The 16,830-nt window shown below is 34.7% G+C and overlaps 1 protein-coding gene across 8 annotated transcripts in view; it reads right to left on the bottom strand.

Annotated features, from left to right (window-relative positions):
* Nucleotides 1–16,830, bottom strand: part of megf6b (multiple EGF-like-domains 6b) — a 70,868-nt gene that overhangs the window by 11,120 nt on the left and 42,918 nt on the right. For 7 of the 8 annotated variants that reach the window (XM_089125357.1, XM_089125358.1, XM_089125354.1 and 4 more), the window contains 20 exons: nt 16,660–16,782; nt 15,515–15,640; nt 12,071–12,193; nt 11,832–11,954; nt 10,206–10,343; nt 10,014–10,136; nt 9,816–9,938; nt 8,832–8,990; nt 8,588–8,719; nt 6,149–6,277; nt 5,949–6,077; nt 5,696–5,830; nt 4,814–4,948; nt 4,558–4,683; nt 3,539–3,670; nt 3,335–3,463; nt 3,115–3,246; nt 1,511–1,639; nt 1,285–1,413; nt 931–1,059 (listed from right to left, as the gene is read on the bottom strand). In XM_089125357.1, coding sequence (XP_088981483.1) covers nt 931–1,059; nt 1,285–1,413; nt 1,511–1,639; nt 3,115–3,246; nt 3,335–3,463; nt 3,539–3,670; nt 4,558–4,683; nt 4,814–4,948; nt 5,696–5,830; nt 5,949–6,077; nt 6,149–6,277; nt 8,588–8,719; nt 8,832–8,990; nt 9,816–9,938; nt 10,014–10,136; nt 10,206–10,343; nt 11,832–11,954; nt 12,071–12,193; nt 15,515–15,640; nt 16,660–16,782 — 2,604 coding nt within the window. The remainder of the gene's footprint in view (nt 1–930; nt 1,060–1,284; nt 1,414–1,510; nt 1,640–3,114; nt 3,247–3,334; nt 3,464–3,538; nt 3,671–4,557; nt 4,684–4,813; nt 4,949–5,695; nt 5,831–5,948; nt 6,078–6,148; nt 6,278–8,587; nt 8,720–8,831; nt 8,991–9,815; nt 9,939–10,013; nt 10,137–10,205; nt 10,344–11,831; nt 11,955–12,070; nt 12,194–15,514; nt 15,641–16,659; nt 16,783–16,830) is intronic. The other variant, XM_089125356.1, reaches the window with a different exon arrangement.

Below are 16,830 nucleotides of genomic sequence, written 5' to 3'. Positions count from 1 at the left end.
TTAGAGTGATTTCTGTAGGATCATGTGACACTGAAGACTGGAGCAATGATGCTGAAAATGCAGCTTTCATCTCAGGAATAAATTACATTTTAAAATATATTCTAATAAAAAAATGCTCTTTTGAATTTTGATAATATTTCACAATATTACAGTATTTTTTGATCAGATAAATGCAGCCTTAGTGAGCAGAAGAGACTTCTTTAAAAAACATGTTTAAGAGTTTCAAACGGAGTTTTAAATACATTTCAATCATGACAACTCTTATAATGTAAGAAATGCACATGAAATAAATTGGAGAGTAAGAAATTAAGATTTTTGATAAAAACTTTCCAGGATTTTTCTCCATATAATGGTCTTCAATGGGGTCCAAACTGGTCAAGGTCCAAATGAGAGTTTCAGTGCAGCTTCAAAGGGCTTTAAACAAATCTTTTTTCCAGTCATTTCGTTCCTTGAATGAACCAAATGACTCGAAAAAAGATTTGTTCATTTGATGAACGAGTTCGAACGGGAGAGTCACGAACGCGCATCACAGAACAGAGCAAGGCGAGCATTTGTGCTTATAAAACTTAAAGTTTTGTATTTATTTATGAAATGAGCGATCGTTTCCCTTGATAAGACCCTTATTCATCGTCTGGTGTCGTTTAAAGCCCTTTGAAGCTGCACTGAAACTCTCATTTGGACCTTGAACCGTTTGGACCCCATTGAAGTCCATTATATGGAGAAAATCCATCAAAAACCTTCATTTCTTTTCGACTGAAGAAAGAAAGACATGGACATCTTGGATGACATGGGGGTGAGTAAATTATCAGCAAAAGTTTTTTTTTTAGAAGTGAACTACTCCTTTAAGAGAACCAATCAGCTGTGACTGAACCGTGTGTGTTGTACATGTATATAGTCAGCTGTTTAATGAATGAGGAGTCTGAATCTTACCCTGTGAGCAGGAGTCTCCCGTCCACCCTGCGCTGCACACACACTGACCGCGCACAGCATCACAGCTGCTGTTATTGTGACACACACACGTCTGAGAACAGCTCGCTCCGTACGATCCAGCGGGACACGCTGCAGACCAGACCACAGCAAACATCACTCATGGGAAAACTGGGACAGAAGTGCTCATCAAACAAGAATATCTCATCACGCAGGGTTTCGCACAGATGAGCAAGATGAAATTTCTCAAGTGAAGAAGTTAGCCAATCGTCACACATCTTTTCCACACCCAAGTCTTAAAGGTACAGTAGCAACGTATGAAGACAGAAGCGATGATAAAATGCTACAAAAGCTCACTTTGGTTACAGTGTGGACCGATCCAGCCCGGCCGGCAGGAGCATTCACCATGGACATGATCACAGAGACCCCCGTTCAAACACACACACTTCTGCTGACAATCCAGACCATAGAAGCCCTGCGGACAAGCTGAACACACACACACACACACACACACAAGCATTCAGTCAAAAATCTGATCATCAGTCTCCGATAATGAATGTGAAGTTGAACAATCATACTGTACGTTTTTCACAGAACGTTCCAGTCCAGCCAATCTCACAGGTACAAGCTCCGCCCACGTGGTCACATGATGCCTGGTTCTCACACTGGCAGCGATGCTTGCAGCCCGGCCCAAATGAACCAGCAGGGCATTCTGGGATAGATGCACGACATAGAGCACATGATTTAATATAGAAGGACTGCATATAGTCCCACTCAACTTATTCATATTTATCATATCATTTATCATATCTCAAATTACATGGAATATCTATTCATTTAACAGGGACAAAGTACAATATATGTACTGTACCAGATTTAGCTAATTCTCATCTGTACATTTATAAATTATTGTGTCAAAACACAAAACCATTCAAAATAAGCAAGAATCGAAATCTTAGATATACATTTTCACTGATAAATTTTTATATTTTTAAACATAAAATGATGATCCATCCATTTTATTCTTTATTTTTCTACATTGAAAACATACTATGGAAGTCAATGGCTATCATCAACTTTCTGTTTACTAACATTCTTTAAAATATATTAACTTGTGTTTAGCAGAAGAGAGACACTCATACAGGTTTGGAACAACGTGAGGGCGAGTAAATGATGACAGAATTTTCATTTTTTGAGTGAACCTTTACCTATGTCTTTAACACACTTTTGCGTTGTTGCATGTGTGTGTGGTTGAAGTGAAATGTGTATACACTACTGGTCAAAAGTTTTAGATCGGTAAGATTTTTTATGTTTTTAAAAGAAGTCTCTTCTGCTCACCAAGGCTGCAATTATTTGATAAAAAATACAAAAAAACAGTAATATTGTGAAATATTATTACAATTTAAAACAGCGGTTTTCTATGTGAATATATAGTGAAGTGTAATTATTATTATTCCTGTGATCAAAGCTGAATTTATCATCATTACTCCAGTCTTCAGTGTCACATGATCCTTCAGAAATTATTATAATATGATGCTCAAGAAACATTTATGATTATTATCCATGTTGAAAACAGTGTTTTTACATTTTGATTTCAGGATTTTTATTTCAGGATTAATCACTACCATTCAAAAGTTTGGGGTCAGCAAGAATTTATTTTTTTATTTTTGGGGGAAAGAAATTAGAAAATACTTTTATTCATCAAGGATGAGTTAAGTTGATCAAAAGTTATAGTAAAGACATTAATAATGTTAGAAAAGATTATATTTTAAATAAATGCTTTTCTCTTGAACTTTCTATTCATCATAGAATTTTTTGGGGGAAATGGTACACGACTGTTTCCAACATTCGACATTTCAACATTTTCAACAATTTATGTTTTTTGAGCATAAAGTCAGCATATTAGAATAATTTCTGAAGGAGCATGTGACCCTGAAAACTGATGTGTAATCAGCAACAGTAATGATGATAAATTCAGCTTTGATCACAGGAATAAATTACACTTCACTATATATTCACAAAGAAAACCGCTGTTTTAAATTCTAATATTATTTCACAATATTACTGTTTTTTTTGTATTTTTTATCAAATAATTGCAGCCTTGGTGAGCAGAAGAGACTTCTTTTAAAAACATAAAAAAATCTTACAGATCTAAAACTTTTGACCGGTGGTGTGTGTGACACTCACTCTGGTCACATCGCGGTCCAGTGAAACCCGCCTCACACTGACAGCGTCCGGTCTGAGCGTCACACACTCCGCCACTGTTTCCACAGTCACACACACTCGCACAGCCCAGACCCCAGCGGCCCGCGTCACAGGCTACAACACACACAGTATCTCACCATCAACATAATGACATTTCATTCGCTTTTAAGAATTACATAATAATCAAAAACATGAAACGCACCCTTCCTGCAGCCGTGGCCCGTCCAGCCGGGAGGACATGAGCAGCGTCCCGTTACAGGATCACAACCTCCTCCGTTATCACACACACATCTGAGCTGACAGCCCACCCCGAAGCGGCCCGCGGGACACACTGAACACAGAGAGATTGAAAACACCAGATACAGGAGAACACACACACACACACAGATCCTGATGAGCTACTCACTGCTCTGACACGATCTGCCCATGAATCCTGGAGCGCACACACACGTGCCATCACGCCGGTCACAGCGGCCTCCATTCTCACAGGACACACACGTTTCCTGACATCCAACGCCCCAGTGACCCTCCACACACTCTGATGCAGAAATATACTGTGTTTATTCAAAAAATTATATCATTTTAATCTTATATTACGCTCCGGGACTTTCTCATTGAGGCTCATGAACTTCCTCACAGTGAGGTGTTGTGAAATTTGAGTACTCAATTTCTATTAAGACTGATGTTAGCGAGTTTCATGGTTGAAGGCAGCAGCACAGACACAACATTATTCAAATGCATGTATTTTGTTGTGTCAGGGTATTATGCTTTTATCGAAATAAAATGACATTGCATTGGTGCTGTACCTTTATATCGGTTCACACGTTAATTGAGTCGAATCTTGGCATCACTAGCGCCATGCACTACTATTTGAGCTTCAGGAAGGCAATATATTTAAATATTATTAAATGTAAATATTATTTTAAAAAATCCAATTTAAAAAGAAAATAAAAATCTTAAATTTTAAATAAAATATCTAAATAATATATATATATATATATATATATATATATATATATATATATATATAAAATACATAATTTTTTTTTTTTATAATATTATAAAAATTCATATATTCTCACATATAATCTGAACCTTTTGGTAATGTTTGAGAAGTTTTAATGTTAATTAATGTGTAGAATTTTTACCTGAATTTTTTTGGTGAAATGTACTGATTCAAACCAGGGTCAATATGAACTCGTACCCAGATTTAACATAATACAAGGATTAAACAATATAATGCTTTCATAAAGGATAATTCTGTGTCAGTGAGCCACTAATGCAGCTTGTGTTTTCAAAATACTGTAAATAGTGCATTCATTTCAATCATGAGCTAAAGGTCTCACTTATACTTTATATAAAACAATAGAAAAGAGTTTAGCTCAATATAAGCATGACATGTTGATGTCAGAATGACCATTTCACCTTTTTCACAACGGTTTCCAAACGTTCCAGCAGGACACATGCATTGGCCGGTGATCCTGTCACATGATGCCCCTGAACAGTCACATGACTGATTGCAGCCAATCCCAAATCTCCCATCAACACAGTCTATCACAGAAATGAAACGCTAATCAAAGTCTTGCATCACATTCAATTTCCAAATTCAGTTTTATTGCAGTGTGCCTTAATTAGCATACAGTACAGGCATATTATACACCTATAATTTGACTGGACATACCTTGGTCACATTTGTCTCCTCTCTTTCCAGCGGGACACTGCGGTTGACAGGCTCCAGTCACATGATCACAGGTCACTCCATCCGGACAGGAGCATTTCCTCTCGCAGCCAGAGCCAAAGAAGCCCGATTCACACTCTACAGGGAAAAACTAGCAATATTGATCGTATCGTATCATATATTGCCATCTTTTAAAAACTTTTTTCAATGCAAATTCAAAAATGTAAAACAAAGTTAAAATCCATTTTATTTTATTTTATTTTTTTTTTAGATTTTTTTTTTCAACTCTTTTCCTGATATTTCTTTAACGCATTTCAATGCAAATGAAAAAAGGGGGGGGGGGGGGAATATATATATATATATATATATATATATATATATATATATATATATATATTTAAGTAATTATTATTAATAAAATATATATTATATATATATACATACATACATACATTTCTTTATTTATTATTACAATTTTATTTTAGGATTGCATGTTTTCCAATTTTATGTATAAAAATTTTACAAAATATTAAAAAGCTATGTTTTAAAATATCCATTCTCTTTTCTTTCTTATTCTTTTCTTTTCATTGTTTTTAGACTGTTTTCCAATTATTTCCTATTTCAATGCAAAAAATATATATTTAAATGCTTTGTTTTAACAAATCCATAAATATTTTTTTAATTATTTTAATTTTCCAATTATTTTCCTTGTCTTTTTTTCAAGCATTCCAAGGCAAAAAAAATTATAATAATTTTTTGAATTGCATATTCTCCAATTATTTTTCTTGTATTTCTTTAAAGCATTTCAATGCAAATAAAAAATGTAAAAAAGTACAATACAGTGTAATCGTGTATCAATACACTCAAGCCATTCGTCAGACGCACCGTCTCCACATCTCTCGCCTCGATACCCGGGCTTGCAGACGCAGGCACCGTGACGACGGTTACACTCCACAGTGTTCTTCTGGACACACACACACTCTTCAGAACAGCCTGGACCGAACATCCACTTCGGACACGCTGCATGAACACGAAAGAGCACACGTTTTTTTTTAAAGAAAGTCACACAATGCACATTGAAAGCACAGAACAGCATAAATGGAGTTGTTTTAAAAGCAAAGAGTAAATTCTGACTCACAAAGATGGCAGAACCTTCCGTACAGTCCCGGGTCACACAGACACGCTCCATACGTGCGATGACACCGTCCATTATTAGCACAGTTACACTTCTTATTACAGAACTTCCCATAGAGACCCTTAGGACAACCTGGATTGAGTGCATCAAATAAACATGACATGCACACAATACTGAATGCGTTACACATGATTTGTACTGACCGTCCTGACACAGCTCTCCACTGACCCCTGGTGGACAGCGACAGCTCCCCGTGACCGGATCACACACACCACCGTTCTTACACGTACAGCTCAACGAGCAGTTCCTGCCGAACCAGCCCTCCGCACACGCTGGATAACACACACAGGAACAGAAAGGTCATGACCTTTGAAAGGATGTAAGATGTTTTTAATAAATGTCTCTAATCACTGGTTTATTGTGTCTTTTCATCATCTGATGAAATAAGAATTTATTCTCTGCCTGTGAAATGTGGTTTTTCTGTCGATGTAATCAAGCCCACATTAATTTATGCAGAACCATCCATTTCTTTAATCTTTAATGACATATTTATGATCAGCCTTGAGGACTCTGTGGGTTTAGCATCGATATACGATCTCGGTTTTATTATAGAAATGCTTCAGCACTTTTTGTCTCCAAAAGCATTAAATACGAGATTTACTGATGTTTATACTTTAAGAGTGTTGAATGCTTGAATCTGATTGGTTGATGAATGTTATTTTCAGGGGGAAAAAAAGTTTCTCGACCGCATTACAGTTTCATATCACTTCACCAAATGATTTCTGTTATTTCAAAGGCAGACAACAGCAAAAGAACCAGAACCCACAACAACACCATCATTTCCATGTTTTTGGCCACAAAATTAAAGGAGAACTCCGGCCCAAAATGAACCTTTGGTCTAATTGCACATTGTTACCTAGTCAACCGTTATCTGAGATTTGTTTTCATGATTGCCGAATGTAAATAGTTTTATCTCTAAAAACAGTTTAGCCTATAATGCTAGTATAATGCTAGTCTATAGGGCATAGAGTAATGACGAATAAAAATCGCTTTTTATTACCACTAACAAGGCTCAAAATAGCCCCACAGTAACACGACAGCATAATAAGGGTCCCTACATTCAAACCGAAGCATTGAGAACTTTGTCAGTGTCCAAACAGTTTAATGAGAAGATATTTTATAAACACAGTCAACTTCGTGAATACAGGAAGAAGCCATCTTTGAAAAATAGTCTCTACCAGTCGATCTACGAACGCTGATCCAAGTGCGCTGGTGAGATGTGAACAAGGTTGTGCACTTGGATCGGCGTTCGTAGATCGACTGGTAGAGACAATTTTTTTCTCGCTCTCTCTCCCACTCAAACACACACACAAACGTGTTGTCAGTGCCGTTGTCAGTTAAATAGTTCAGAAACTTAAAAGCTATACATGACATTTCTCACTAGTGAGATAATAACAGCGCTGTTCTTGAAGCAGATCAACTTACAGTTTCGCTATTTCACAGAGACGCTGATGCTGAACACTGTTGAGAGAGGTAATTCACACACACTTAATCTCTCTCTCTAATAACTGCATTACTCTGCTATCAGTGGCTCAAGCCTCTGTTCTAGCTCACAGAGGAGTGGGATGTGAAATTAGTCTTACACACAAGAACAAAACCCTGACAAATGTCTCGAAATACAATATCTGGACAATGTTAGAGGTGTAGAATAAGCAGAATAATTGACTTCAGCGTTGTGATGTCGTCAATTATTCCATACATTATCCATTGTTTACATCTAAAAGATGTGACGCCTAAATGATCATCATCGCTCTTTAACCCTCTGGGGTTGTTCGGCCCAAATGGACCCGAACAATTTAAATATTTTTTTTTTTTTAAATCACAGCTTCCTCGGAATGGTCCAAAATTTGGTGACTTTGTTGGTATTTGGTATTTGAACACCCAAAAAAATTGGGGACAGGATGTGAGTAGTCTAAGTGGTTGTAAAAAAAAAATAGTCACACTTGGGGTGTTCGGGTCCAAATGGACCCGCTCGGAAAGTGAATGGGAAATTGGCAAAAATGTGAAAATACTGAGTTTTTTGTGCGTACAATCTACAAATCAGCCACAATCTTGAAAAAAAGCACACCACAGTGAAGGGGTGAATCTATAAAACATCAAGAGTGCAAAACACACACTTTTATACACAAACACACCAAAAAATTCAGATTATACATGTGTTTTGCATTTTTAAAATGCTCAGTTTGTCCACCAGATGGCATCCATCTCATTTCAAAAATTGCTTTTATGAGGCCTAGGCTTGACTCTAAAATGAAATACAGCTTAAAAAAAAAAAAAAAAATGTAAATATTTTTTAATTATGTTCAATGGGGGGGAAATTTTGTCATAATTATTGCATTAATACTAATTATAATTTTTTTTATTTTTGAAATTTTCTCAAAACACCAAAAAAGAAAAGAAAAAATATTATAAAAAACGAGTAGAAAAAAAAATCATGATTTTTTTTAAAAATATGAATCCCGCCCTTTGGGTCCATTTGGACCCGAACACCCCGAGTGTGACTCTGAAACGAACAACCCCAGAGGGTTAAGAAATTATGAAATCTTAAAAATGATTACTGATAATTATGTTGGTGTTCTCACTCTCATTGCATATGATCCCCGTCCATCCGTCAGGACAGTCACAGCCGTTTGTGTGTTTGTTACACACTCCTCTGTTAGCACAATCCTCACACGACAGACTGCAGTCGAAGCCGAACGAGCCGTTCAAGCAAACTGCGAGCACATGCATGCATTACAAAAATTAATTTGCATTATGATTTATGTTATCGTACAGTACAGTATATACAATCACAGCAATGGTATTAGTTAGATTAGTTTTTCGTACTGAATTTCTCTGTTAAAGTGCTCTCAGCGCGCAGTTCTCCCGTGTCGTCCTCATAGTCGTCGTATCGCTCCAGGATCTGATCATTTTCCTGAAGGATAGTGAGATGAGGTCGGGGTTTCTCCACACCACTGCTCAACGCCTCCACGGACTCCTGCAGCACTGACACACACACACACACACACATCCAGTTTAATTAGATTCCTTTAAATACACTGTATATGGATCTAAATAACATTACATCGCATAAACTATACTTTAGATTAGGGTTCGATTCTGACTAATAACTACGACTTTTGCCTCAATAAACTCCTAATTACTGACTATTCATAATTAGTTAATTAAAAGTTTGTGTGTAATAAATTCTATGTTGAATCATTATTAAATCTTTCTTTTTAAAGCTAATGTCTGTTCAATGCTTTTCTCACCTAACACAATAATGACCAAAATTGATGTGCGATTAATGTGTGATTAATTCTAAAATTTGGAAAAATTTGAATCACTTAACAGGCTTAAATATAATATAATATCATATAATATAATAATAAATATAATATAATATAATATAATATAATATAATATAATATAATATAATATAATATAATATAATATAATATAATTAAATATAATATAATATAATATAATAAACTATAATATAATAAACTATAATTAAATATAATATAATATAATATAATATAATAAATATAATATAATATAGGTTTTGAGAAATATTATATCTATAAAATAATATATTAATAATTATAATATATACAATTTATTATGAAAAAGAATTCATAATATGAATTCATAATATTTTAATACATAAAATCTCTCCATCTAAAAATCTCTTTTAAAATGAAAAATATTATCCTTAAAATCCTTCAATCGGAGAGAATATTTCGTGTGCATTAGGTTACTTCAATTAGCTGACAAATTGTTTATTGCTCTGCATTGGAAACATATTATGAAAACAGACTGAACACTCACATATACAGGAGCGTCGGTCTTCATGGAGACGATACCCGCGTCTACAGAAACACTGGAAGGAGCCGGCGTTATTCTGACACGTGTGATCACATCCTCCGTTAGCAGCCAAACACTCATCTATATCTGTGATCAGACCATTTAGTCAACATATGTCTGATATTTACACACTTTAAGCACTGAAATCACTGTAAATGGTACCGTCACAGCTGCATCCATCAGCGTTCAGACGATATCCGGCTGTACAGTAACACTCATAACCTCCAGGATAGTTTGTACAGTCGTGCTCACAACACGAGCTGCCGTCGGCACACTCGTTTATATCTGACGGACAGAACACACACCTTTACCTTACAGGATGACCATGCTTGTGCAGTAAGACGGGTAACGTACCGATGCAGGTCTTGTGGTCGTCGTCCAGATGATGTCCTTGGTTACAGCCGCACACGGGTCCAGTGGATGAATGTTCACAGTGATGAGAACAACCACCGTTATTATGATCACAGCTGTTTATGATCTCCATCTCGATCCCTAGATTCAGACACACATGTTTAAAGGCATGTTTAATTCACATATATATATATATATATATATGAAGAGTTCAGATGCAAAAGCCTCTAAATGCCATTTGAAATTTTCTTCTTTAATGATGATTTTTATGAAACTTGTGTATTTACGTTTAGTAATTTCACTTAAATGGCAATGATAATTACCTATTATTTGTTATTTAAGTGAAATTACTGAACTTAAATATACATGTTTGATAAAAATAATCATTAAAGAAGAAAATTTCAAATGGCATTTAGAGGCTTTTGCATCTGAACTCTTCATATATATATTATATATATATATATATATATACAGGTGAAACTCGAAAAATTTGAATATTGTGCAAAAGTTCATTTATTTCAATAATTCAATTTAAAAGGTGAAGCTAATATATTATATAGACTCATTACATGCAAAGTGAGATATTTCGACCCTTTATTTGTTATAATTTTGATGATTATGAAAATTCCAAAAGATTTTCATAAGCTGCAAGCCATAATTATCAAAATTATAACAAATAAAGGCTTGAAATATCTCACTTTGCATGCAATGAGTCTATATAATATAGAGTTAGTTTCATCTTTTAAGTTGAATTCCTGAAATAAATGAACTTTTGCACGATATTTAAATTTGAGTTTCACCTGTATATGAAGTAAATAAATAAACTAGCACATATTATATATTAGGGCTGTGCAAAAATGAATTGCAATTAATCGCATCCAAAATAAAAGTCTGTGTTTACATAATATATTTGTGTGTGCTGTGTATAATTATTTTGTATATATAAATACCTATGCAAGCATGTATAGATTTATGAATTATTTGCGCTTAAATTCTGTATATATATATATAAATACATAATCTATATTTTATTTTTTATATATGAATAACACATTTTCTTTAAATATATACATGCATGTGTGTGTATTTATATATACAAAATAATTATATACAGCACACACAAATATATTATGTAAACACAGACTTTTATTTTGGATGCGATTAATCGCAATTAATTTTTGCACAGCCCTAATTATATATAGATTTTTTTTAACTATCATATATACTAAACATATTATATAAAAAAATGAGCATTTAAATAATGAGATAAATAAAAATATTTAATAGGAATAATTAATTTTTTTTCTGCCATTTGCATCCGATGTCTATCCGATTATGTATATTTCATACATATTCTCTATGCTGTTTTGAGCCATTCTCTATTCTATTCTATTCTATTCTATTCTATTCTATTCTATTCTATTCTATTCATTAAAGAGTCGATCGCATCTGAATGAGTCTACAGAGAGAAACAAGTGATTTGACGGACTTTTTCTCATGTTTACCACACATGTGAGAGATGTTGTGTGTTGCGAATCTTTATAAGAAAGAATTACATCAAAGAATGAGAGAATGAGGCTACAGAGAGAAACAAATGGTTTGATGGACCTGTTTTCAGATCATACTCACGATAACAATGCTTGCCATCCACACCCAGCTCATAGGCAGCGGGACAAACACACACAAAAGATCCTATAGTGTTACGGCATCCATGAGCGCAGTCCGCCTGGCCCGTCTGGCACTCGTCGATGTCTGACGCACAGAAAACACAGGCATGATGACGTGAATGTGACCAATGCAACAGTAATGTCACATCATCTTTCTGTTCTATAAGCATGTGACATAAACTCTTCAATCGTCTAAGTCACCTTCACAGGTCTTGGCATCTTCAGCCAGCTGATAACCCGGACGACATCCACAGCGGGCCTGATCTCCATCCCTGAGGCACTCCTGAGAACAGCCACCGTTACGCTCGGCACACGGGTTCACCACTGAAGACAGGAGCAGATCGGGTCACAGATATTACTATCCAGACAGTTATTAGGCTATTACTGAGAGAATCTCGCAGAATCTGTCATATTTCACCCCCAAATCAAAAAAGACTAATTAACCCTAAAACCGTATTCTGGACAAATGTGGGCAAAATAGTTTTGATTTATTTAAAAATATATATACTTCCCTTGATCTGAGCGGTACAAGACTTTTTCCTCCTGAACACAAACACTTTTTTTGCACTCAATTTTACAATGTTAAGTGGGTGGAAAAAAACTCCTTAATCTTGTATTTGGGTCAAAAATGGGCACCCATAGAAATTAATGGGAAAAACTGTAAAGAGCATCCTAAAATAAGCCAAAATAAAACACCAGGTGACACCACTTCATCTTTAGGTTTTAGCTCTAAGAACTGGAATGATATTTTAATGTAGTTAAAAAAATAAAAAACATAAAAATAAGCATAATTTACATGGAAAATATGGTACTTTTTGAAGTAAATAAATTCAAAAATACCCCCAAAATATAAAAAAAACACCAAAAATGGATAGACAAAACTTTATCGAAGACAGTGATATAACATTTATAATAAAGAAAAATTAGGATCACACCTGAGTCCTCTGAGCCCACATTTGTCCACAATTACAAGATTAAGGGCTATTAAGTGAATATGGTTTGAGGGCTACGGCAAGACACAAACACAAAAATTAACTAATAGATTTAACAAATACTAAAAAAAACTGATTTAAGAATTGCACACATTTTTTTGTATTACAAGTTTTGTAAAAATATAGTTTAAATATGCAAATTAGGTATTTTGTAATTAAATATGCATGCATTTTTAAATTTGCATAATTCTAAGAACAAAAATCTAAAAACTGGATGGAGCCAGTTTTGAAGCCAGGAAATTCTTGTTTCATTTTGTTGACATATTGTATTGCAGATACAGGTTTTCACCGAGAGGATTTTTGACATCTCTTTGTATCCCTCTATAACTCTATAAAAACTCCAAATATATATTTTCACCAGTTTTTTTAGGAATAAAATGTTATATAAAATAAGACGAATGTTACATGAACAAACCTCTCTGTAAAACAAATAAATTAAAAAAAGAATAAAAGTGTAATGTCTGGTGTATCTAAGAGTGGGAGAAAAAACATCATATTGAGCAACGGCCTTTAATTAAAAATATGTATTATAATTGAAATCATGCAATAAAATACACACACTTTTGCAATTTTGAATGTTTACATTCCACGAGTATGAAACTACACATTATGAAAAGCCAAAAAGCCCCAAATCTCAAAACTGACCAGTGGTTTTGCTTGTAGTATCTTGCCTTAAAAAATGATATTTGTCATAAATCTAGAGTACTTTTTTTTATATATATCCATTGAGCCATTATTTTAAAGACAATTAAACACAATTCTACTTGTTGTAGCAGCAAACTATATATTGCATTTTAACAAGTATTTATGCATCATGGTAGTAGGACTTATTGGTTGCACTCGCTGATTTAGTGAGAATATGAGAAGAAAATATGACTTTTAATTGTCATAAAAATGATCATTAACTTTTTAAGGTGAAATGTGACATGTATCATTTATCACATGTGTACATCCATATCTCTCACACACTCAGTGTATCTATCCTTCCAACAGCTGCAGTGAAGCGATCTGTCCACAGCCAACAATTACACTTTTACAGAAACAGAACGGCAGAAATTATTCGGCAATCATGATCCTTCATCAGAGCAAGACCCGTCTGTGTTCAACTTCAGATGACCTCAGAGACGGGCTGAGAACGAGACACAGACATGCAGTCCGTGCTGAAGTCACCAGTTTGTGATATTATGTCATCAGCGAATCGAAGGGCGACTTGATCCCAAAGACAGAAATCATATTTAACTAAATCTCCTCGAGCAGTTCTTGTGATTCTTGGGGAACTTCAAAGGATGAGACTGAGTATAAAACAATAAAACATTGAAAAGATTGTTTTAAATGACCTGCACAGTTACACCTCAGGCTCATTCTCTGTCTTTAAAGACACTGATCAGTATTTCAGGCATCTGGGAATATGGTGTTTAACAAAAGCTTCAACCTACACTGTGACCTGTCAATCAAGCTTCAGAGAGACGAAGCATTCATATCGGGTCGCTTAAAACTATTAAAACAAACTCTTGTCATCATTTATATTGATATAAACCTTACTTTCTTCATGCAGAATGTCAAAAGGACAAAAAAACCTGGTTTCATAAAAGTATTCCATATGATTTTTGCGCAAATTATAACTTGGTTCTCGGCCAAATGAAAAAGCACAAAAATCCATCAGTGATGTTAAACTTGAAGCATTTTTTGTGAGTAACAACTTTAATTTTGGTCACAAAAAGCTATAGCATGGCTTCCCAAAACTTTTTGTTACTACTTTTATGGTGTGTTTTTTTTTTTTGTCCATTTTGGAGCTTCACAACCCTTACTCACCATATTCATGTTACATGGAAAGAGATGCATGAAAACTTGAACTTCTACTTTTGAGTTCCACAGAAAAAAAAAAAAAACACTTGGTAAAATGAAAAATAAATGTGTTTTAAAAGAACACACGTTATTTTGTTTTTGTAACGGAGACTATAATAACTATAATTCTCTAATAACAAAATACCAATTGGCACGTTTTCATGTCTCATTAGATTGTAACATATTCAGTCAGTCTTTGCATTTCACTTTCGCTTAAATCCCACTGTCAACAAGAGCTGTAAAACTGTGATCGTAAACATGTCCTCAAGGTCCGAAATCAACATTTTTTATGAGTAAGAACTTTAATTTTGGTCATTAAAAGCTAAAGCATGGCTTCCCAAAACTTTTTGTTACTACTTTTATGGTGTTTTTTGTCCATTTTGGAGCTTCACAACCCTTAGTCACTATATTCATATGCATGAAAACTTGAACTGATGAACATGACAAATAAATACATTTTAAAAGAATACAATATATATTTTAATATCTTATAAATACAATATCTTATTCTTCTTTTTTTTTCAAAGCAGAAGAGAATAAAGATGGCCTCTGCTGTCTTCTCATGCTCAGCAGATTTTTTATTTTATTTTTTGTAACGGAGACTATAATAACTATAATTCTCTAATAACAAAATACCAATTGGCACGTTTTCATGTCTCATTTGATTGCAACATATTCAGTCAGTCTTTGCATTTCACTTTCGCTTAAATCCCACTGTCAACAAGAGCTGTAAGATCGTAAATGTGTCCTCGAGGTCAGAAATCTGCAACGCTCATGGGAAGTCCATCATCAGTGTGGTCAGACTCACATTTGCAGTGTTTCCCGTCCTCATGAAGTCTGTGACCGGGTCGACAGCGACACTGGGCGCGACCCGCCGACTGCTGGACGCAGAGATGCTCACAGCCACCGTTCCTCACACTGCAGGAGAGGACAGCTGAAATCACACACACACACACACACACAGAGAAGAACGCTTTGACAACACTGGGCTGATATTGTTCAACATGAAGATCAAACGAGTCATAATAAGAGACTCTTCGGTGAGTGTTACGGTGTCCCGTCAGCAGGACTCTCTCAGTCCCAGATTCAACTCTGAACTCAAACAACATTAATAACCGAACCAACTAAAACATGAATGAAGGAACTCATTGAAAATCACTTTAAACTTAAGCGGATATTAGGATCATTCTCTATACAGCAGACAGATTTATTTTGTGCATAATCATATTCACTGTTTTCTTCCTCTGTCCTCTGATTATCTTTAGAGGAGGACTACGCTGTAAAATACTTTATGACAGTGTCAGGTACATTACAATGTTTTTCACATGCTAACTTCTAAATTAACTTGTTTTATTTAAGTTAAATAAATTATTTAAAGGAAAAATTGACAGATTTTTTTGTAAATATGATGTCATTTACCCTCATGATGTTTATTTAAAATATTTCTACAATAGACAGACAGACAATAGATATAAAGAAAGACAGACACTAGATCTACGGACAGACGATAGATAGATAGATAGATAGATAGATAGATAGATAGATAGATAGATAGATAGATAGATAGATAGATAGATAGATAGATAGATAGATAGATAGATAGATAGATAGATAGATAGATAGATAGATAGATAGATAGATAGATAGATAGATAGATAGATAGATAGATAGATAGATAGATAGATAGATAGATAGATAGATAGATAGATAGATAGATAGATAGATAGATAGATAGATAGATAGATAGATAGATAGATAGATAGATAGATAGATAGATAGATAGATAGATAGATAGATAGATAGATAGATAGATAGATAGATAGATAGACAAAATAGTCTTCATTTCCTTTAATCCAAATATAAACATTTTGTGTGTGTGTGTGTGTGTGTGTGTGTGTGTGTGTGTGTGTGTGTGTGTGTGTGTGTGTGTGTGTGTGTGTGTGTGTGTTTTACAGATGCAGGTGCGTCCGTCCACATGCAGTCGTGATCCAGCGTTACACTGGCAGTGATACGAGCCCCTGGTGTTCACACACACGTGCTGACAGCCACCGTTATGCACCTGGCATTCATCAACATCTGCCGGGAACACATAAACACACAATTCAATACTGTGTTATGAAACAT

This window comes from Pimephales promelas, chromosome 21 (genome assembly GCF_988280905.1).
Source record: "Pimephales promelas chromosome 21, fPimPro1.hap1.1, whole genome shotgun sequence".
Lineage (NCBI taxonomy): Eukaryota > Metazoa > Chordata > Actinopteri > Cypriniformes > Leuciscidae > Pimephales > Pimephales promelas.
This window is presented reverse-complemented; position numbering and strand designations above follow the sequence as displayed.